This window comes from Nomascus leucogenys, chromosome 11 (assembly GCF_006542625.1).
Source record: "Nomascus leucogenys isolate Asia chromosome 11, Asia_NLE_v1, whole genome shotgun sequence".
NCBI classification, from domain to species: Eukaryota; Metazoa; Chordata; class Mammalia; order Primates; family Hylobatidae; genus Nomascus; species Nomascus leucogenys.
In genome coordinates, this window is record NC_044391.1 from 93,242,836 (window position 1) to 93,267,181 (window position 24,346).

Sequence of the window (24,346 nt, forward strand, 5' to 3'; positions counted from 1 at the left end):
GTGTGCTTTGAGAGGGCAGCTTGTGGGTCAGAAAACTGAGCCGGAGAGGGTCCTTTTCCTGGACTTCTGAGCCCTTAATAGGAAATTTCCACATACTATGGTGTTACTTTATTACTTTTTATTGCTGGCTTTTGTTATGATAATCTTAATTATAAGCATTTCCAAGTAATTCAAACCATTTTGTAGATGTAAAGGGCTTAGATTTCAGAACTTCTGTGAATGGATTCCTATAGGAGTCACTCTTGTTGCCGGGACACACAGAAGCTGAGCAGACACTAGAATGTGAATGCATTGGGAGGTGAACCTTTAAGGAGAGCCCAAATGTTTACCAAAGAGAAAATCTGGTTAGAGGTGAGAAGTGGCTGGTTTTAGATTTTATTGATAGCATGAAACATGGCAGATTTGGTAAAAATTTTTTTTTGAGACTGTAATTTTACTTAACTGAGAGACTTGTCACTGGTAGGAATTTGAAGAAAAAGAAGTTGAGGGTAGAAGGCTCTGCTTCAGGGAGGAACACTTATTTCCTAGAAGAGAACTTGTCCTGCTTTTGGGGATGTTCCTTTGACCCAGTTAACTGCATTCTCTTATTTTAGCAGTCTTGTTGAATTATCCCATATTGAATTGACATGGTGAAACCACGCCTAGTAGAGGGGAGAAGTGGTGGTGTGGACTAGACGAGTATGCATTTTGGTCAGACATGGCTGGATTCCTGTCACTTCGTAGTTTTGTGACCTTGGAAAAGTTGCTTGTCTTCTTCAAGCCTCAGTTTCCCCACTTATAAAATCTAATTACTATCTACCTGGAAGATGACAGAGATTCAATAAGTGGTAGCTGTTTCTTAATCATTATAGAAAAAAACCTGGAAAAAGGAGTTGATAAAGTACCCTGCATCATGCCAAATTAATCTTACAGACAGATGTGATATTGAGGATACAGCTTTTTTTTTAACTGTTTTAAAAATAAAAACAGCACATTTTTATTTTTAATTTTTATTTATTATTATTTTGAGACAATCTCACTGTGTTGCCCAGGCTGGAGTGCCGTGGCAACTGCTGCCTCCCGAGTTCAAGTGATTCTCATGCCTCAGCCTCCAGAGTAGCTGAGACTACAGGCACCCACCATTACGCCCGGCTAATTTTTGTATTTTTAGTAGAGACGGGGTGTTGGTTAGGCTGGTCTCGAACTCCTGACGTCAAGTGATCCACCTGCCTCAGCTTCCCAACGTGCTGGGATTTTAGGCGTGAGCCACCACACCCGGCCGAAGATACAGCTTTTGAACCTTCTATTCTTTGAAGAAAACAGTATTAAAACTTTTGGAGTAGTGGATATTCTTGCTCCTTATTTTGAATAGTAAGAGTCCTAAAGCCCAGGAAAACATATTTGCCATGTATCCTACGGGTTGTGTTGAGCAAGGGGGGCTTCACCTACAATGTGTGCCCTTGGACCTTGAGTTCCCAGTGTTTGCTTAGGTCCCCTTGGGGGCTTCCTGTTATTGTATATTATTTTTCAATCAGCTTTGGATTCAGGCTTCAGGTAGGGCAGTGAGCAAAATGAGGCAATGGATACATTCACATCTTCTTCCCAGGATCTTTCTAGTTTACTTGCTATGTTTTTAATCCTAGGACATTTTCTTTGCATGTGTTATTACCACAAAGATAAATATTGGGCATTCACACCCATCACTTCCCTTTTCCTGATCTGGAGAAAAGAGGGGACTCAAAAAACAAATATTGCTTACTTTTCAGTTTTGCCTGAGGCCAGCTGTGGTCTGTGGCACACAGACTGGGGTCTCAAAGGTGTGTGTGGATGGACAGTTTGGGTGTGGGGGCCTGGGAAGAGCTTGGAGATTGGGAATCTTGGGGGTGGGGCTGGGGATTGGGGAGTTGGGAGCATGTGTGACCAGAAAATAGTAGCATGAGGAATAGGCGGTAGTACTCTTCTCATGTAGTCAAAGGTCACTTTTAAAGTTATTAGGTATTCCTGGATAGAATCCTTAGTTGTGTGGAACTCTTCTGCAGCTTTTAGATTGTATCATTTTCCCCCTTAAAGATACCTGTTGGATAATCATAAATGTGGGCTCCCAGGGAGAAGTATTCATTTATACATGAAAACAAGCATCACAAAGTGTGGCCAGTGGAAAAAACTCTAGAAGTGAAATGGGATCTCCTCTCTGGTATGGTTTATATCTTGATTGTCTGAAGATTGGATTTAACGCTTAAAAACGCCGCAAGTGTAATATTTTGCCTTTGGTCAGTTGGTACTGTTCTCCCAGGAAAAGCTTTTTTTGGGAGACAGCCTTGCTCTGTTGCCCAGGCTGGAGTGCAGTTGGCACCGTCACGGTTTGCTACAGCCTCGACCTCCTGGGCTCACGCGATCCTCCTGCCTCAACCTCCTGAGTTGCTAGAACTACAGGAATGCACCACCATGTCTGGCTAATTTTTACAATTATTTTTGTAGATATGGAGTCTCACTATGTTGCCCGGGTTGGTCTGGAACTCCTGGTCTCAAGCGATTCTCCCCGTCTCAGCCTCCCAAAGCACTGGAATTACAGGCATGAGCCGCTGTACCTGGCCAGAAGCTTTTTTGATGGACTGATACATTACCCTGATTGCTTATTTGAGTGAATGGTGATTTTTTTATTTGAGGCATAAATTAGACATTTGCCTCCAGGAGTAGTCTTAGATACTATTGACTCCTGGTTAATCAGCCACCCAAAGTTTAAATTGCAAAAGTAGCCTTCCTTTTCCTCTTTTAATGAGTAAAAAACAGAGTTAGTTTTAGATTTATACCTGTAAAGGATTACACCCTCTTTCAGTTCTCCTGTTAGACAAAGAATTTCCATGATGCTGTGTTTGCTCAATTGTATTACTTGTAACTCTTGTTTTATTGTTTCTTTGGATTTTGGAAGAGTGGTCACTTATTTTTCATTAAACTTTGATAAACTGCCTTCTGTTTATTTCCAGCTTCTTGGTTCATGTAGCACTAACGGTTTTGAAACAGAGCTGATGAAGCAAGAGTAGCTTAGAGGATGCTCCCATGATTTGATTAGCATGGTTCTTCTTAAGATCTCTGGAGAAAAAAAAATATCAGTAGTTAAAATCTTTGTCTTTTTTTTCTTCCTCTGAAGACATGGTGCAATATGAATCAGTTTAATGCTGACTTTGGAAAAGTAGGAAATGCTTAGTGAGTAGACAAAAAATGATGTGGTTTGGACAGCGATGTTCTGTTTCGCATTTTATATTAAGGAGGACTTGTAGCAGTTATTATATTTCTGCTTTGTGGCTGGGGAGAGGGAGGGAGGGAGGGGGAGAGAGAGACATTGCCCAACTTGTATGATAGGAAAGGTTAAGTGCCGGGAGTTGGCCAGGTTGTGACTCATGCTCCTCGGGGGCTGCGTGGTGCAAGACCTTCTGCCGCCAGCTCATTCATGTCTGCTGTCAGGACCGGTCATTGGGCTGGTGTGTGTCAAACTTATTTTTATCTCTGCTTTATTGACAACGAAAACAGCTAGGTGGTCAGCCTCCCTCAGTATAATAAAATGCTTTCTTTTAAAATACCTCAGTGCCAAGATGAATACGGTTTGTTTAAATAATGACTTCTGCTCTACTGAGAAAAATTGGTATTGGGACACAAGAGACTTGCCTGGTTTCTGAGGTAACTTGGTAGATTATAATCTGGTTGCTATGGCTACTCAGCAGCAGTGAAAATTACATGAACTAAACATTTGAACGGAGGTATTTTCGTCGGATGCTTAAAAGCCCGTTACCTATCGTCTTTGTCCCTGAAGAAGTGGGATGGGGGTCAGGAATTGAACTTAGTAAGCAGTGGGGGAAGGCATAAGTGGACCTTAGAGGCTGGATGCCTCTGCGTCGTTCTTTGAAGTTTGGCCTGGTGTTAGTGACCGCTGAGGAACTGTTACAGACACTTTTTGTGCAATATGATAAGCAGATAACGTGACGACAGTCCGGACATGTCCCAATTCAGAAATCCGTTTTCTTGCCTGGGACTTTCCGTAATACTGGTGAATTGTATTTTCTGAACCGGTATTCAGGACACATTGTCTGACAATTATGAGCGTGGTAGAAGAGGGTATATGAATTTGGGATTGTCAGAGAAAATCTAGGACATAGAGTCTTGGCATCCATTGGTTCCCCCCTCCCCCAGCTAATTAATTCCATGGGCATATATTACAGTTCTATCCCTAGAGCTTTAAACACAAAAGCAAATGGTTTTTGCTTTATTGCAGTGATGCTAGAATTGGTCTAAGGGCCTTTAAAAAGACATGGATAATTGTCTGTATTGAAGTGTTGTTTTCTTCCATTGTAGTTTTTATATTGTATATTTATGTAAAAATACATGATTTTCATGTTAAAGAAATGACTTTAAAAGCTCCTTTTCGAGAAAACAAATATTTTAATCATTCTAGAGATCTTGAAGGAATTTCCTTTTGAGTTTTTGAAACAGTACAGTATGATTACATTGGTGATAATTTAAATACTGAAAACTCAGAGATTATCTATAGTTATTACATAGGAAAAATAAATTGCCTTGAAATAACTGTCATAATTCAAGATAATGAGAAGCACCAGGGGTGAAGCTTAGTCTGAGTTTCCCTGAATGATGCTGTTTTTTCCAGGTAATGTATTTTCTGATTTAAAAAATTTTAGTATTCCAGCAGTATCATCTGAATGAATTATTAGAAGAGGCAAAATACATGGATATTAAAGATTGAGTTTTTAAAGATGAAATGGCTTTGATTTCAGTAGTTTTACAAAACAGACAAATTATAGTGTATACAGTAAATAAAGTTGACTTTTAAATTGCATCTTATGAAAGCTTAATTTCTAAGCTAAGATAATTATTTGCAATAGTTTTTTTTAATGTTTTATGACTTTCATTCATTCAGTGAAAGTAGTTATTGAGCACATAACTTATTCTATGCCAGGCATGGGGCTAGATAGCTGGATGTTATCCTTATCGTGCCTAGATTAAAGAAGGAAAGGCAGACACTAACATAATTGCTTAGTTAATTAATTGCAGTTGTAAATGCTAGGAAGAAGTAGTAGAGCGGGTTTTTTTGTTTGATTTAGAACACATAGTGGGGGACCTGACCTGTCCTGAGAGTCAAACACTGTATCACAAGCTGAGAAGGATGAATAGACGTTGGTTGAGGGTGGAGGAAGGTAGGTGGTAAGCTAAGATGAAGTAGTACAGGAAGAGCATCACAGACAGAGGGAACAGTATGCTTGACAGTTTCAAGCTAGGGAGGAACAGGGCTTGTTCCAATAACTGTAGGATGAATGTGACGCTGACATCCTGTCAATTTCTAGAAATTTTATGGTGATTTTTTAAATAGGGTTAGCCTTGTACATGGTGGTTTTCAACTATAGTTTTTGTGGTGGTGGTTGTTGTTTTTGAGGTGGAGTCTTGCTCTGTCACCTAGGCTGGAGTGCAGTGGTGTGATCTAGGCTTGCCACAACCTCCGCCTCCTGGGTTCAAGCCATTTTCCTTTCTCAGCCTCCCAAGTAGCTGGGATTACAGGCACCTGCCACCACGCCTGGTTAATTTTTGTATTTTTAGTAGAGACCGGGTTTCACCCAGGTCAGTCCTGAACTCCTGACCTCAAGTGATCCACCTGCCTCGGCCTCCCAAAGTGCTGGGATTACAGGCGTGAGCCACCGTGCCCAGCCTAACTATAGTTTTTTAAGTTTGTATTATGTCTTTTAACTTGTATTTAGATATCAATTAGTGATTTTTTTCCTTTGATTATCCTTTGATTAGAACTGTTAATAAAACTATCAGGCTGTTGACAGAATGTACTTTACTATTACCACTCATGGTCTAGTCTTGGAAGTTGTCTAATATTAAATATTTATGTTCATATAAGTAAAACATTGACTTTAAACATTTGGGTATTTGGTGGGGCCTATTTATAGTATTTATTTAATACTGTTCATTATTGTCTTAAGATCCTGTACAGAGATAATTCTTTTTACAAAATTTTTTCTTGTAAATATTTTTGTTGTTGTCACACAACAGAATCATATAACCAGATCAGTAATAGACACTTGGGAACAGTATGCAGCACTGTTAGGTCAAAACCTCATTGCTAGATGCATCTTTCTTCTATAAGTATGGTTTCTGGTCTTTTTTCTTCTGTAATTGTAGTTTCTAAATTTGTGAAAGCGAAAAGGGAATTGTGCTTTTCAAAGAAAAGTTTTCTTCAAATGGAGTTTTTAAAGTTAGATAGCATCATAAGCAACACAGGAGAATTCACTTAGCTAAATTTGAATGCATGTACTCCTCCTACCCCCATACCCCCAATTAAGACTTATACTCCAAGTTTTGTGTTTATAAAAGATTTTATGCCACATGCTTCCTGTCTAGTATATAAATTTAGGTAATAACACTTGACAAATCCCAGAGGTTTCAGTATTCAACTGAAATTAATGTGTTGTTTTGGCAGGTTATTCTCGTTCAAGTTAATCCAGGTGAGACTTTCACAATAAGAGCAGAGGATGGAACACTTCAGTGCATTCAAGGTAAAGACATTTTTGGTGAATATTCTAATCAAAGATTTTTTCTTTATTTGAAGGAAGTAATGTTTTTCTATGTGTGTCTGCATGTAATTTTCTAGAAGTGAAGTATATGTTGGGTATTCGTTTTCTTTTTTTTTCTGTCGCATGGTCTCAAATATATATTATGATGTTATCCAAAGGATATTTTTAGTGGTAAAATCTGTATTGGGTATCTGTTGGTTAGTTATTGCTAAGTAACAAATTACGCCAAAATTTGGTGGCTTATAACAACATTTATTAACTCACAGGGGGCTAATGGTAGGAAGTTTTCTACAGTTACTTGTTAAGTGGGCCTCTCCATGGAGAAGCGGAGGGGGCTTATGTTATGGCAGCTGGCTTCAGAGCCAATAACTAGAGGGCAAGAGGGAGCTAGTAGGTCCAGCCCAGACTCAAGAGAAGAAATTATGAAAGGGTGTGAATACCAACAGGCAGGTCATTGGGGGCCATCTCAGAGGCTGCCCAACACAGTCTACTCTTTGGCCCCCGATGATTCATGTTCCTTCCAAATGCAAGATGCCCCCTCCCAAGATCTCCAAAAGTCTTATCCCATTATAGGATTAGCTCAGAGTTCAGAATCTTGTCATCTGAAGTTCCAGGTGTAGGTAAGGCTTCTGGGTGTAGTTCTTTTATTACAGCTCCTAGCACACTTCTAGTGTGTATATTAATGCCTCTTCTGTATAGTTCACTTGGAAATAAATGACGTGGGTACTTTGATCCATACGGAGTTCTGTGTAGGAAGATCAACCTAGATCTGTTGTTAGCTGGTAAACATTGTAGTGTTAAAAGGCACTGTTTATGATAGCTCTTTTTGACAGTGATTGGGATTATGGGGCAAATGGTAAATGGCATGCAATTGAGATCAGTATTGGGTTACTAATTGAACTGGAATCTAATCTGAGGCTTTATTAATACCTGAACTTGCTTACCAATATACAAACAAACTAGGGGAAATGCCCTTTAGTTTCAGTTTCCCACAATAAGCTGTATAGAAACAGTTTTGTTTTTTTTTTGCCTTGCATAATAGTAGAGCGTGTTGCTTTGTACTTTTTTTTTGTATCTATAAGAACAAAAACTTAGAAAATATTTCTTGAGAAATGAGTATATTTTTAAAGATTCAAGGCTAACGAGTTTTAATTGAAGTTAATATGAAATTATTTAATCACTTTTATTAATGATTTCTACTCTGCATTTCTCTGTTGTGTCCCAGAAATTGATCTTTGGAATTCTAAATCATTTAAAATCAAAACCTAGTCTTAGTCGATTAACAATATGGGGAAACTTCATGTCAAGGAAGAGAAGAAATATTTTAAAATAATATGGACTATAGAGTCTTTCACCTATTTGTAGTACTATAATAAACGGATACTGTGAACAATTAAAACCTCAGAATCCTACAACCCTGTATCTTAAAAAAAAAAAAAATTCACACTAGAAAAATGAGATGAAAGTCACCTATATGGGATGAAGCTGAGGTTTTCAGTTCAGTAAGAAAGCATTTAAGCTCTGGTTATAGTAACATTGGCACCCCATTAATTGGCTAGTACATAATGTCCCTCTACAACTGAGTATGTGTAATAGAATCTATAAAAGCACATCACTTAGTGGATGAACATGCATAAAATCTCTTTCATTCCACCTAAGTTTACTTTTTGGTGTCTAAGGAGTGTGTGTATGTATGTGTGTGTGTATGTAACGTGTGTGTATTTATGTGTTTTTTGTGTGTATATATGTATGTAATACTTTTTTCTTTTTTTAATCCATGTTATAACTGGTGCACTTTGCAGGAAATGTTGCAAGTATATTGCTCTCTTCACAAAGGGAGCTTTGTATTTATTCTTGATGATACTTGGAGATAAGTGACACTAACACTCCTTCCAGTGATTTCAAAAATGCCTTTGACCAAAACAGAATTATGGAGCCATTTATCTTTGGCTCCCTCCAGGCTTCCTATTCTTTGTTCTCTTCTGAAGTCTCAGATACTAAGGTTATCTTCATTTTGGGGAGTGTGGTACCTGGCCCAATTGATTGAAATGGCACAGGATGGAATGAGGACTAGGACCTGGATCCAGGTGCTTTGCTAGGGATTCGGAAGCACTGGGGCAATAGGATGAACTGCAGAAACTGGAAGGAAAGTCAGCCCAGCAGGCTGAACCCCAAATTCAGACTCATTGACTGCCACTAATGTATAAAAGGCAGTCACTCAGGCAAAAAATAAGAAACCCTTTATGAGTCCCAGTATGAGTTCGTGAATGCTTCATTCCAGTTGGGTAGAATATAGCAACATAAAATGTGGCAATAGGCAGTGTATTTGTAAATTCCAACACAAGTTGCTGTGTCATCCCCACGGTCCCAGTGATCAACGTCATCTCTACCATTGCTAACATTTATTCATCTCAGGCTGTGCTATGCATTCTTTCCTTTAGTGAGTGTGTGGTTACACATAAGGAAGCTGAGGCCTGTCGAAAAGTCACATAGCTAGAAAGAGGCAGAGTCGAGTTTTCTTCCCTGGTATGTCTGATGCCCTGAGTTCCTTGTTCTGTGCCTTTATGTCAGGGAGGACTCCATTCTCTTGACAAGAATAAGGTTAAGTTCCTGTTCCTGGAGTAACAGGATTCTGAGCTGGATACCAGGATGAGTACTTAGATACCCAGACCAGAATGAGACAGATGGTTTGCAGAACAAAAGTGGATGGTGGAGACTGAGTCTTGGGAATAAGCTAGGGGCAAGCATTTTGTTAACGGAGTGAGATATACTGGTTGAGCAGTGACTAGCAGGCAGTGTGATGCAGGGAGTATTGGTTTAGAACTCATTAAATTATTTCTGCCCAAAATCAGGTTTGGGTTCAGATTTGGGGTGGCTCAGCTTCCAGGTGGGGCTTCCAGCTCCAGCTGTTGTTGATTGGGGCCAGGTAGGGTTCCAGCTTCAGGACAATGGGAGAGGACTCTTAGGTACAGTGGGAGGCAGTTCTTTGTCATTTAAAAACCTATTAGGAAGGAATCTGAAAATGGTCACATTGAAATGGAAATTTCGGAAAGGAATATTTGTATTTTGTTAGAGATTTAAGAGATCGAAACTCTACTTCTGTTCTTTGAACGCTGGCCAACAGGTGGGAGTGGTTTTGTTTTGTTTTGTTTGTTTCTTGTTTTGAGATGGAGTCTCACTCTGTTGCCCAGGCTGGAGTGCAGTGGCACAATCTCGGCTCACTGCAACCACCGCCTCCCGGGTTCAAGCGATTCTCCTGCCTAAGCCTCCTGAGTAGCTGGGACTACAGGCACATGCCACCACACCTGGCTAATTTTTTGTATTTTTAGCAGAGACAGGATTTCACTGTGTTAACCAGGATGGTCTCGATCTCCTGACCTCGTGATCTGGCCGCCTCAGCCTCCCAAAGTGCTGAGATTACAGGCATGAGCCACCACACCCGGCCGGTGTTTTTTTAAATTGAGGGGAAGGTGATGCGTGGTGGTGGCCTTCCTGGAAATTTTGAAGTCGTACTCATTGATTATGCCATGGTTGAAACTGTCAGTCTAATAACTTTGCTGTTTTAACACCAGCCCTCAGATTAGGGACTGCTTTGTGGGGATTTCAGGTAGGGAGTGGAGTTGGTTGCTGGGCCTTCCTGGAAACTTTAAAATCACATTGTATGAGGTCAGTCCTCTTTACTTGTAACTGAATTTATTAGCCTGATAATTTTATCTATAGGACATTTATGACACCATTAGAAAGACCTCAGAAGCTCATTGTGATCTCATTAAAAGGCAGCTTGGAAGTTGAAAGCGAACTAATACAGAAGAATATGGGCTGAGTGGGGAAGCTGACACCTGTAATCCCAGCACTTTGGGAGGCCAAGGCAGAAGATTGCTTGAGGCCAGGAGTTAAAGACTAGCCTGGGCAACATAGTGAGACCCATCTCTACCAAAAAAAGAAAAAATTAGTCAGATGTGGTGGTGCATGCCTGTAGTCCCAGCTGCTCAGAAGGCTGAGGTTGGGAGGATCGTTTGAGCGCAGGAGTTTGAGGCTGCAGTGAGCTATGGTTGCACCACTGCACTCTATCCTGAGACCCTGTCTATTAAAAAAGAAAAAAAAATTTGTTTTTATGGGAATGTCCTTGGTGATAAGGAAGAAAACACAGGAAGCATACAATATGCTGTGAACGCAGATTCATTTCTAATGGAATATTTCTCAATATTTCCCATAAAACGTGAATCATAGGTCTTGAAGGGGCCAAAAAAGGTCATAGTTTATTCTCACTTGGGGTCAGCCTATACCTATGGCATCCTAGACAAAAGATTTATTTTCTCTTGGCCAGATCAAAGTGTATAAAGAGCTAATTGTTAGGAAGAAAGAATCTTAGCAGTCAGTATGAATTTTGCCTTTTCTTCAGTTCAGGAATTAATAGAGGGCACACTTGGGTCTCTCCCATTATTTTCATATCTGTGTCTGGGCTGAGGTGCTGGCAATGCAGCCTTCCTTCCTGTCTACACATGCCATCTTTTTATCTGCTCCCTGTAAAATCCTCCAGCCAAAACAAACATCATGCTTCCTTTAAGACTTTAGGCCTGTCTCTTTCAAGAGCTCTCCCAGACTACTGCCTGACTTTTCCCTGAATTCTGGAGGAGCAGGTAGAGGTAGCACTACACAGTCTGGTTATATGCATAAACCTTTCCTTAGCTCTCGAATTAGATGTGAATTCAGTTGTGACAGGAAACAGTGTATCTTCACCCTGCTCCCCAGCCACACAGCTTGAGAATAATTACTGACTGGATTCCTGACTGGCTCTGGTATTACATTCAAGCATGATAATTTTTCTTTTAAATTTTACTCTTCTTATGGCAGTTTAAAGATGTTTAGTTACGTGCTTTTAGCATCTCTAAATCTCGATAGAAGAACTTTGAAATACTAGATTGCATTGATAATTGAAGTTAATGAGTTTCCTTTAGAGAAATATGTTTAAATTCTAAAGAACTTTTATAATGACCCTACATTAATACTGTAGTTTTTTATTTAAGACTATTATATATAAATTGTGAGGCTAAAGAAAATAGGTGAGTGTTATGGTGATAAAAAATACTGATTAAAGTAAAATTCTTAGGAAGCACCATTATTTTAGTAAACAGTAATATTTAAAGATACTTAATTGCTAATGGTTTTGGTCCAAAATAATTTAGGAATCTTTTACCATAGCAGTTAATCTGCTAACTTGTGTTAAGTGAATAGAGACCTCGAAATGACTAAATGACAACAGAATGCGTGGTCAAAGGGGAATTCTAAGAGGGCACTACTATGAGATGGCTGTAGCTTTGAAGCTATTTGAATGTGAAACTTTTTCCACTCTTGCTTGTTCTCCGTAAGACTTCTTCAGCTCTGTGTCTAATTCTCCCCCTGCCTCAGTGAGTGTGGGAACTGTATCATTGATGAACACCACGCTCTGCCCAGTGGCTCTGTGAATGACACCATTGAGAGCTGTTCACCATTTCTGAATTTCCTCATTTGTCTCCCATCCCCCGCCCCTCCATGTATGACTCAGCATCCAGAATGTCACAGGGACCTTAATGTTACTTTTTTTTCCTTATGTGATACTTTTGGGATCTTAATGTTACTTTTTTTTCCTTATATGATACTTTAAGTGCATTTATTAGACTTGTTTGGCACATTAAAACACTGACCTGTCATTCTTTCTAAGAATTTTATGACAGGTCCTAGGGAATTTGGGTTGTCTCTTGCTTTGTTTACTGTGAAATGACAAGAATGGTGTCATAGCTTGGTTTTGCAAACTGAGGTAGACTAAAACTTCAAAAGCAAAGCATGTATATGAGCTCTCCCTTTGATACATACTTTGCATATAAATGATAAATTCCTGTTTTACTAGCTTAAAACCCAGGAAGAGCACCTGTTGCAAATGAAGCCTGTTTTCAAAGATTGTAGTGAATCTCTGTCTTGGCTTAAATTTGCAACCAGTTTTTTGATAAAAAATATTTGGGTGATTTGAAAGTAAAATTACTGTAACATGAATGCATTAAATTCTAAATCTTTGCCAACTTTTATTATATTGGATGAATTGTTATTTGACTGTTTGTAAAATGTCTGTGTTACAAATGGAAATGTTTCTTCCTATTACAAGATTAGGATTTTAGGAGCTTGTTTTCTACATAAGAAACTGCCTTGAAAACCATTTTTTTTTTTTCTTTTGAGACAGGGTACCCTGTCTCAAAAAGAAAGACCTGGCTCTGAGACAGAGTTGCTGTGTCACCCAGGCTGAAGTGCAGTGGCACGATCAGATCATAGCTTGTTGCAGCCTCAACCTCCTGAGCTCAAGTGATCTTCCCACCTCGGCCTCCCAAATTGCTGGGATTACAGGCATGAGCCAGTGTGCCTGGCCGAAACCCATTTCTTTAGTATTTGGTGGATTTGTGAGGGATTGCTAACAAGCTGAAATGTTATTGTGAACACTTCGCCTCACTTGGAAAATCTTCTAGAATTGAAAATAGCAAGTCATTTGCCAAGGCTAGCCCTAGCATCATGGCCATCTTTCTTTCTGATTGATCAAAGCTGTATATGGTTAGAGTTAGTCCTCCCAGGAGGCTCTAAGCCAAGAGAGTCAGAATTTCTAGGAAAATCTGAATTACTCTACCAACTTTCCAGCTTACCTTATGATACTTAAATGTTAGCTTCAAGACCAATCAGATTTTTACCTGTGTGTGTCTATACTACAAATATATATTTACATGTGTGTGTATATGTATTTGCTTCATTAGAAGATTTTTCCATTTTCCATGATTGGATTTACATGAAATTTGGAGAAAGATTGAAGAAAAATTACTTTCAGCTTTGTGGAGTACTCTTGATCTCTGAAATGTTTGGGGGCTTTATTTTGCACATGACAAGTTAGCAATTCCTCTCAACATGGACTGATGCACAGCTATTTGCTACAAATAGACATTCCATACGCTGACCTGAGAAACCCCTTTACAGAAGGCAGCTTGCTGCTGAGTAACTGGAAGTTTACCAGCAGGTGGTTTCCACCAGGCCCAGAAAATACTGACGGGTCCAGAGCAGAAAGTCCAGGTTATGGAAGGAATGAGAGCAATGGCTGTGATTGTACATGCAACTGTCATCTTGCTGGGATTGTGTAATGTCATGAGGCTGGGTTACATCAATACCAAGCTATGTTGCTTTCCTAGGAGGTTTTAAGTCCCTCTCAAGGGAGGTACTCAGGGTATATGCTGCTTCCTGCCTTTCTCCTTCTTCCTGTCTCAGTTATCTTGATTTTTATGTTTATTCTTATATTTACGTAAGAACGGAATGTTAAACCCTTAGATAAAACTGTCACCCAATGTTGTGTCATCAGACTTAAGATGAATTGGTGTTGAGTTCTCAGAGTACAGCTCTGTAGTGTGAATCCCTGGTCATTTGGTAGCTAATGCTTAACCTGTTAGCCCCAGTTTCCGCTCTTAAAATGGGAACAATGATAGTACCTATCTGATAGGATTGTGAGGATAATCCATTATAAGTGTCATTATTATTATTATCATCATTATCTAGTTGTATACACAGCTTTGCTGATTCCCCCCCCCCCACCCCCAAATGGCATGATTAATTGTGGGCAATGACTTCATTTTCCTACTTGTAGCAATCAGTTGAAATTCTAGTCTCCCTTTCATTGCTTATTTATGATAGACTTGCTTTCATAGGGTTGCTGGTAATGGCACCAGTTCAAACATTTTAGATGAAGATTTATAAGAATGTGTATACTGTTCAGATATGGGGTTATAGCTAAAACAATGGGTCCAGTGTTCCGTGAATTTAAAGTAAATTTTGTTGTAGTTTTTTAGTTGTTGGTTTTCTTTTGAATAACAGCCGTTCACTCTCGCACCATGCCTGAGCAGCTATATTCAGAGAAAGCTATATCCTCTTAGTTTATCCAACAAAGCAGTTTTTCTAATGTGCCTCCTTTTACATTTTCATTGAATTCCATACTTCTGGCTGGGCACAGTGGCTCACGCCTGTAATCCCAACACTTTGGGAGGCCAAGGTGGGGCGGATCACCTGAGGTCAGGAGTTTGAGACCAGCCTGGCCAACACGGTGAAACCCCATCTCTATTCCCCACTAAATACCAAAATACAAAAATTAGCTGGGCGTGGTGGTGGGCACCTGTAATCCTAGCTACTCAGGAGGCTGAGACAGGAGAATCCCTTGAACCTGGGAGATGGAGGTTGCAGTGAGCTGAGATCGTGCTATTGCACTCCAGCCTGGGAGACAGAGTGAGATTCCATCTCAAAAAAAAAAAAAAATTGTTTCCATACTTGTTAAAATTTTTACTCAGTGCATTCTGTTTTTAGGGAGTACCAAGAAGCAGTCAGGGCTATATATTGGGAAGATCATTATAGATTTTGGAGTAAGATTGCCTGGCTTAAAAATCCCCTGCACATTAGATGTATATTGTAAAATTAGTTCCTTAACTTCTCTACACCTCAGTTTCCTTATCTGTAGAGCTGGAATAGTAATTTCTGTCTGGAAGGATTGCTGTGATTAAATGAGTTATTGTGTAGAGAGCACTAAGAACAATTTCTGAGTCATAGTAAGGGCCCAATAAATAGGAGTGATTACTAAGCTTTCGGTCTTTATTATGGGTGGGCATTGAACCCCCCCTTCATTTTTTGTTAGCTAATCATTTTTAAAGCATTTCAGAAAGCCTATGTGAACTGGAGTTATTAGGATTGTTTAGATGTCTTCACGTTTAAATTCTAACACTTCAAAATAACATGTTTAAAAGTTATGCAATCGCCGTTTAACTTCTCAACCCTTCTGCCTTTTAGGCTTGTTAAACAATGATTAAAATGTCATCTCTGAAGGTACCACTGCTTAGAGTTCTTTAAATGTCACAGATCTTTGCATGTCAGATAATTCAGAAAAGCGAGCAGTGTCGCATTACCTCAGTGGTTGGCCACAGATTATTTCACAGCTTGTAGTCTTTCAGTTCCTGCTTTATTCTTTCTGTATTTTTTACTCTTGTTCTTACACTTCCAACTGGAAATAGAAAAGTTCATGTTACAAGTGTCTTTAAGGAAGACTGGATTAAGTTCTTCAAGGGCAAGGGTCAAAGCTTAGTCATCTTTGTATCCCAGAGCCTATCCTGCACGCAGGAGGCATTCAGACTGAAGGAAAGTCATTTCCTGATACTTGTCTTAGTCTGTCTGGGCTGCTGTAACAAAAATACCAGAGACTGGGTGGCTTATTAACAACGGAAATCTGTTTCCCACAGTTCTGGAGGCTGGGAAATCCAAGATCAAGATACTAGCTTCTTTGGTGTTTGAGGAAGGCCTGCTCTCTGGTTCATATATGGCAGTTTCTCTCTGTGTCCTCACGTGGCTGAAAGGCCTAGGGGTCTTCTTGGGCCTCCTTTATAAGGACACTAATCCCTCATGAATGGGGATTAGTGTCCCTCATGATCCAGTCACCCCTTCTAGTACCACCCCTTCTAATACCATCACCTTTGGGGTTAGAATTTCAATGTATGAATTTGCACTGGGGTAGGGGACACAAACATTCAGACATTGATAGTACTGCTGAAGATAAAATGATGGAACAATTCTCTTAGTTAGAGAAGTTATTTATTTTTGTTGTTTTGAATAGATAGTTAAATTTAGTTATTTTCACTCTTAGTTCCCTCAATTTAAGATAATGAATACAGGCATGAGTGTGTTTCCAAAAACAATAATTCTGAAAAAGTCCAATATGCGGATTAGCTTCTCTTACCCATAAAAATGCATGAGGGAATCATTATATTCATGCTTTTAATAACTTTATTTTGGGGGAGAATAGGATGGGAAAACCTTAGAAAATGTTAGGCTATTTAATCCTTAAAGATACATCAACTTTTTCCCAAACTTTGTATTTATTTTTGTATTATTAACAAATAATTTAGGTTACTCATTAATTTTATTAATATTTTATGTTTTCTTGCTGTTGGAAATTGTAGCGTTTATGTATAGTAATAAATTCTTGGTAAACTCTGTGTCAGACCTAGGAACAAATTATGCTTTAGTAAATGAGGGCGGGGGACGGTGGCTCATTCCTGTAATCCCAGCACTTTGGGAGGCTGAGGCAGGCGGATCATGAGGCCAAGAGATTGAGACCATCCTGGCCAACATGGTGAAACCCTGTCTCAACTAAAAATACAAAAATTAGCTGGGCGTGGTGGCACACGCCTGTAGTCCCAGCTACTCGGAAGGCTGAGGGAGGAGAATCGCTTGCACCCGGGAGGCGGAGGTTGCAGTGAGCCGAGATCATGCCACTGCACTCCAGTCTGGCGACAGAGCAAGCCTCCATCTCAAAAAATAATAAAAAATAAATAAATAAATAAATAGTAAATGAGGATGATTCGTGCTTGTCAGTTTTTGCACTGCTATAAAGAAATACTTGAGACTGTGCAGTTTATAAGGAAAAGAGGTTTAATTGGGTCATGGTTCTGCAGGGTATGTAGGAAGCATGGTGCTGGGATCTGCTTCTGGTGAGGGCCTCAAAGAACTTAAAATTATGACAGAAGGTGAAGGGGAGCCAGCATGTCACATGGTGAGAGCAGGAGTAAGAAAGGGAAGGGAGAGGTTCCAGACTCTTAAACAACCAGATCTCCTGTGAACTGAATGAGAACTCACTCATCACCATGGGGATGGTGCTAAGCCATTCCTGAGGGATCCATCCTCACAATCCAGTCACCTCCCAGCAGGCCCCACCTCCAACATTGGGAATGACATCTCAGTGTGAGATTTGGAGGGGACAAAGATCCAAATCATATCATTTACTGAGTTAGATGAAGGTGGCATAATGGTTTTTCTCTATCAGCGGTGTGATTGAAGAGAGCAGGCAGGCGTCGAGCCTGAAGGAGGACATTTGTGGTTGGATGTGGAAGGAGAAACAGATATTACAGACATTTAGGAGACAGTCATGACTTGTGACCAGTGAGAACACACTGGATGAATGTTTCCGTAAGGTAGATGAACTACAGTGTCTTAGAAAAATATTTGTCTTGTAACATAATTGAGAGCACTAAACATTTTGTATTCTCTGTCTCTTAATTGGACACGCATTAAGAGTAACAAATATGGATTTAAAAAGCAAACTTTTTTTTATAAAGTGGGTATTTTTTTCCTTTTCCTCAACTTGGGTATTTCCTCTCTGAAGAGGGTTTTCAGTGTCTTGGAAGGTAATTTGCACACTATTTGTGAGGCAAGACTACTGAGTTAATGGGGAATATGCTTTACTACTTCTTTTTTGGATCCAATGTAAATATGGAGAAAACTGGCCTCAGGATTGCCCACAGAATGGGGTTTCCTTTGTGATTCCTGATTTTTAGTTCTTTGAATTTGCTGCACATTTCTTGTGTGGTTGGATAGACCCTCCTACCACCTTTTTTTTTTTTTTTTTTTGAGACAGAGTCTCGCTGTCTCCCAGGCTGGAGTGCAGTGGCGCGATCTCGGCTCACTGCAGGCTCCGCCCCCCCGGGGTTCACGCCATTCTCCTGCCTCAGCCTCCCCAGTAGCTGGGACTACAGGCTCCCGCCACCTCGCCCGGCTATACTACCTTTTTTTTTTCTCTTTGAAGAGAAAAGATTATTTACCCCCTAAGTATTCAAGTCTTTTTGTGCCTGAATTAAAGTGGAAGCATTCCATAATTTAAATATAATACCTTTTTGGATGCTTTATTTATTTTTTTTTTTTTTTTTGAGACGGAGACTCGCTCTGTCGCCCAATCTGGAGTGCAGTGACGCAATCTCGGCTCACTGCAAGCTCCGCCTCCCGGGTTCACGCCATTCTCCTGCCTCAGCCGCCCGAGTAGCTGGGATTACAGGCGCCCGCCACCACGCCCGGCTAATTTTTTTTGTATTTTTTAGTAGAGACGGGGTTTCACCATGTTAGCCAGGATGGCCTCGATCTCCTGACCTCGTGATCCGCCCGCTTATATATTGCATTGTGGAGCCAGTTTTAAACACCTGTTTTGTTATCTTTCTAGCTATAGGAGTGTCCACATCTTCGCTTTATTTAAAAAGCTCCCAGGTATGTATTAGCAGATTATTATTTCTGTTCCAAATTGATAAGAAGAGGAGGTCTAGCATCAAGGGAAAAGTCTTTGGGAGTAAACAAATAGTGGAAACTTTAATCAAAATTTAAGTCCTTTTCTTGCTCTATCTTCTAGTGAAAATGTTATTCTGTGTTAGAGAAATGACCAGATGAATTTTGTTTCCTGTTTTGCAGTTCTCATTAAAGTGGGTATACGCATACACTTATCTCATGTTAAATGTCAAACTGTTTGTTCTTGAAGTGCTGTCTTCAACAGTTCTCCTCGGTTGGATTTCGAACATCATTTCAGAATGTCTTATGCTAGATCCAGCAATGTCAGTTTGTGCCTGCTGCACTGTGGTACCCTGTGGATAAAGCAAGTATAAATGGTCCAGATTTATGATGGTTTAAGATTTTTCAACTTTACGATTGTTTCATTGGGACGTAACTCGGTCACAGGTTAAAGAGCATCTGTGCTTAGGCAATGCTAGAACTGAGCTTGTGTTCTGTTGTGGAAGAGTAATCTTTGCAGATAGTATAATTAAACGTTTAAATTGTCTTTGAGTGGAAGCTTGCAATAGTTTTTTTTTTTGTTTGTTTTGTTTTGTTTTGTTTTTTGAGACGGAGTTTTGCTCTTGCTGCCCAGGCTGGAGTGCAATGGTGTGATCTCGGCTCACTGCAACCTCCGCCACCTGGGTTTAAGCGATTTTCCTGCCCAGCCTCCTGAGTAGCTGGGATTACAGGCATGCATCACCACGCCCCATTAGTTTTGTATTTTTAGCAGAGAGGAAGTTTCTCCATGTTGGTCAGGCAGATCTGGAACTCTCGTCCTCAGGTGATTTGCCTGCCTTGGCCTCCCAAAGTGCTGGGATTACAGGCGTGAGCCACCGTGCCCGGCCAAAATAGTTTTTTAAAAACGTTAATAAAATATATAAAAAAAAGCATGGCACTGTCATCCCATGAGTTAGAAATCAAGATCTAGGATTAAATTGGTTAATTTATTCTTAGTTAATAGTCAAGACAGTTCTTATTCTGTGAGTCAAGCACTCACCTGTTGAGTGACATAGTTCTTGAATCATATGCCCAAGGAAAAGGACATGTCTAACATCTCAGAATTTTAAAACTGTGTGTATTAACAGTGGTTTGTATCATTTTGCACATCAGAATTACCTGGGAACTTTAAAAAAAAGTTTAAAAGTTGATATGTAGGCTAGTTTTAGGGAATTGTCACATTGAGCCCAGGGGAATTGTCAGATTGTAGGGGATGGGGACTGGGCATGAGTGGTTTTTAAGAGCTCCCAGGCCATTTGAATATGCAGTGAGGTTGAGAAGCTCTGGTTAATGTAACCCTCAGGACAGCTCAAGAAATTCTTGCGCTGTGCTTTCCCACGTACATTTCAGTGCACAGGCTGTGTACCTGTGGCTGTTTATCAGGTTCATCTTCTTTAGCAAGTTTGGCAGTTTTGTAAAGTGTCTAAAGATCTTTTATCTTGTATTCTTATATAAAGTAAAATCTATGTGGTAGTTGGCTTTACTGAACCTATTAAAATTGTTTTTTAGCTTTGGTTATAAGCTTCTAAGTAATAAACAAGAACCATCAGACAGAAATATGAGTTACTGCTTTCAGCAGAGTACAGATTTACTTTATACTTACTTAGATGTAAACACAATAGTTCACGTATGTTTAACGAAATTCAAAGTTCGCCTATGTTTAATGAAATTCAAAGTTGATTGGAACAGGTATGATTTAAAAAGTTAGATGAGAAGGCTGGGCGCGGTGCCTCACGCCTGTAATCAGCACCGTGGGAGGCCGAGGCTGGCGAATCATTTGAGGTCAGGAGTTTGAGACCAGCCTGGCCAACATAGCAAAACCCTGTCTCTACTGAAAATACAAAGATTAGCCAGGCGTGGTGGTGCATGCCTGTAATCCCAGCTACTTCGGAGGCTTGTGGCAGGAGAATTGCCTGAACCCAGGAGATAGAGGTTGCAGTGAGCAGACATTGCACCACTGTACTCCAGCCTGGCCGACAGAGTGAGACCCTGTCTCCAAAAAAAAAAAAAAAAAACAGTGAGGTGAGAAAATAACCATCTTACAACTTGCCACTTTTCAGAAGCTGATAAGCTGCTGTGAGCCCTGTTTTCGCATGTGTTTATGAAAGAATTGGACTGGGACTTTTGCTTCCCTGTTTGTTTCCTTCCTAATATAGCTCGAACGATGTAGGTCCCCAGAAATCATTTTGGTGCTTGACTTGGGTGGGTGGTCCCTACAGTATATGAATTCAGTATATAATATCTATTTCAGACCCTAAAGATTATCAACAGGTAGAATCTTGGTTCTCAAAATGTAGCATAAACTAGAATCACCTGGAGGGCCTGTTAAAACACAGTTGCTGGTTCTACCCCCAGGGTTTCTGATTCAGGTCTGGGGTGGGTAGGGCCAGAGAATTTGTATTTCTGAGAAGTTCAGGGTGTTACTGATGTTCTTGGTTCAGGAGTTCTGAGAATCATGGAGGTGGAGATTGTCAGGGTTGGTGACATTTGTAAGAGAAGAGTATTTACAGAAGTTTGAAAAAGAAGACTCTCAGAATTAAGTTTGGTCACACAATGGACAAAAGGGAAAAAAGTTCCATCTAGATGCAGAAAAATAATAAAAATTGACTTAAAAATTATTATTTGTAAGCTCAAAGATAGAATTTTTCCTCCCTTTTCTACAGTTTTAATGAATTGAGGTTTGAACCCGGGACTCTAATTTTCAAAGGATTTGTTTGTAGTCTTTCAGTTTACATCTCCTAATTCAGTTGCTAATTTTATTAGGTTCCTAATTTTATTAGGAACTTGTTTTTCTTCACTGTGCCTCAGTTTCCCCATAATAAGAATAAATATGATTGCCAGAGATATTGTCAGGATATTTTAAAGTCTAATGAATAATATTATGTAGTATTTGAAGATTACGAATTTAGGAAACTTATAAAAAATATGAAAAATATTCTAAACATCTAAACATTTTTCCCAGTCAACTGGGCCACAGTAAAAGAAGAAGCCAATGTGGAGGGTAAAAAAAATAGTGGGCCAATATGGAAGCTGGCTTCATTTTGTAAAGTATTATACAGAAATGGGAAAGTTTTAAAGCATGAAACTGGTGAGAAAGGAAGTGACTCAGAATTCAAAACAGGTAGGACTCCACACCAGTAATGATCTGTAACTAAGGAACATTGCCTACAGGAGAGAGAAGCCATGAGAGACAGTTGAGGTGAGTGAATTGGCTCCATTGTAACATGGAAAATGGAATTACACGTTTCTTTTTTTCTCATGTGGACAGAGACTATTGTAGAAGTTTAGAACTTCGGCCGTGTTTAAAAAAATCTATTTCAAGGGTCAAATTATTGATTGCCAGACTGATTATTATTAGTAATTACAGTTACAGTGCTGAGGAGTTTTCTCATAGTGTCTGAGTTCTGCTCCTGTTCAGTGGTTGAGTTCATTGATCATTTTTCTACTCCTCATTGCACCTGTCATGCTGGCATCAGCAATTAACATTCCTCAGAAGCGAATAGAATGCCAGGCTCCATCTCAGATGTAACTCAAGAACAACAGGTGCATTCTACCTATTTCTTGGCTATACACAGAGTAGTTAGAAGGCAAGTAATTAACCATAGAACAGACTTTGAAGAAAATGAGATTCTTTAGAATTTGAGCCAAAGTGCTGAAAAGTAGTTCTGGATAATGTATTTAGGAGACATAGGAAATGGCTCAACAGGAAGGGTGAAATAGCCTTACCAGTCTGGCCTCTTTAAATTTGTTTCAAGCCTGTTTCCCTTTACTGATAACAAATCTCACTAACTCTGCACCTTCCATAGACCCTTTGTTATGTGCAGCTGTTTTTGTTTGTTTGTTTTTATGAAATTCACATGTAAAGTCATTGGACTTGAATTTATACAGTAAAAATCAATTAATTAGATTCTTAAATTCTCTCTTCCACTTTAAATGAAGACACCTAAGGAAACCTTCTGGCTCTGAGAAGAGGAAGAGGGTCCCCAGATACAGGTTTAAATTCCTTACCATTTAGTCTGGTTCCATTGATCAGGGGTTCAGTTTTCTCACCTTAAAATAAGAGGATTAGAACAGATAATTTCTAAAATTATTTTCACCACCCCTTCTCTCTTTCCTTTCTTTAATTCCTGTGGCGTTCCTGCAGTTTATATGTCCCTAATTTTTATGAAAATACTTAAAGATTTACTTAAATAGGTTCAAGTGTGGGCAGATTTCAAGAGCTTGGATTTTCTACTTGAAAGTGAGATTTTAAATTATCATTGAGACCTTTAGGTCCTACATAAATTTCTCTAAAATTTTGTAAGCATATGTTACTCTTGACTAGTAACAACAGGAAAGAAAATTAATCCAGTGTGATTTTTCTTGTTTTAATAATTGCTACTTTAAAAAAGCTTGTGTATACCTTTTGTATGTCGGGTGTTTTTTTTGTTGTTGTTTGTTTGTTTTGGTTGTTGTTGTTTTTTATTTGAGACAGTCTTGCTCTGTCACCCAGGCTGGAGTACAGCGGCATGATCTCGGCTCACTGCAACCTCCACTTCCCAGGTTCAAGCGATTCTCCAGCCTCAGCCTCTCGAGTAGCTGGGACTTCAGGTGCCCGCCACCGTGCCCAGCTAATTTTTGTATTTTTAGTAGAGACAGGGTTTCACCATATTGGCCAGGCTGGTCTCGAACTCCTGACCTTGTGATCCACCTGCCTTGGCCTCCAAAAGTGCTGGGATTACAGGTGTGAGCCACCACACCCAGCCATGTCGGGTGCTTTCTCTCACTGGTTGTTAATCTTGGCTGCATGTTTGAATAACTAGAGATTTTTTAAAAATACTGATGCTTGGGCCTCACCTTCAGAGATTTAGATACAATTATTGGGTCCTAGAATATTTTTAAAGATAGTATTGTCATAAGTATTTAGTTTACGTTGCACTTCAAAAAAAATTGTGGATTTAACTTTTATGTCTAATATTTAAGGTTTTGAATTATTTGTGAATGAAAAAAACTCTAAAACATAGAGAAGTGGTACCTTCTGATTTTAGGTGTACTGCCTCAGCTGAAGGATGTGTGTGTGTCTTGACTCCCCATCCCCCATGTATACACCTCTTATCCGCTGAGCTAGATGGAATGGCCTTTCTGCTTGTCTCTCATCTATGGGGAATTACACAGAGTTGTCCTTTTCCAATTGGTTTTTTAGGATTATTTGGTATCATTTCGTCAAATCTATGCCATTGGTTTTTAAATGCGTCATTTTTTTTATGTCTCTTCAAAAGAGAAAACACCACCGATTAAGTTGACTTCCTTTTTCAGGAGATGTGAAAATGTGAAAAAGGTACTTGGAATCAGTGAAATACGCTTATAAATTTTTATTTAAAAACAGTTTGTGTGTACATAGTAGGTGTATATATTTATGGGGTACCTGAGATGTTTTGATACAGGCATGCAATGTGAAATAAGCGCATCATCGAGAATGGGGTATCCATCCCCTCAAGCGTTTATCCTTCAAGTTTCAAATAATCCATAAAATCCACTACTCTTTATTTTTCTCATCTAGATAGTAAGCTTTTAAAAAATCACAAATCTACATAGGTCTCTTTTTCTAAGTTTGTGTTTGCATGACCATTTTGTGTGTATGAAAAAATTGAGATAGCTTTCTATTCAATCTCCTTAGTTGT

At 39.5% G+C, this 24,346-nt stretch overlaps 1 protein-coding gene across 2 annotated transcripts in view; it reads left to right on the forward strand.

The window, feature by feature from the left end:
- Window positions 1-24,346, forward strand: part of FNDC3B (fibronectin type III domain containing 3B) — a 361,800-nt gene that overhangs the window by 86,634 nt on the left and 250,820 nt on the right. For both annotated transcript variants that reach the window (XM_003256464.3, XM_003256465.3), the window contains exon 3: window positions 6,467-6,542. In XM_003256464.3, coding sequence (XP_003256512.2) covers window positions 6,467-6,542 — 76 coding nt within the window. The remainder of the gene's footprint in view (window positions 1-6,466; window positions 6,543-24,346) is intronic.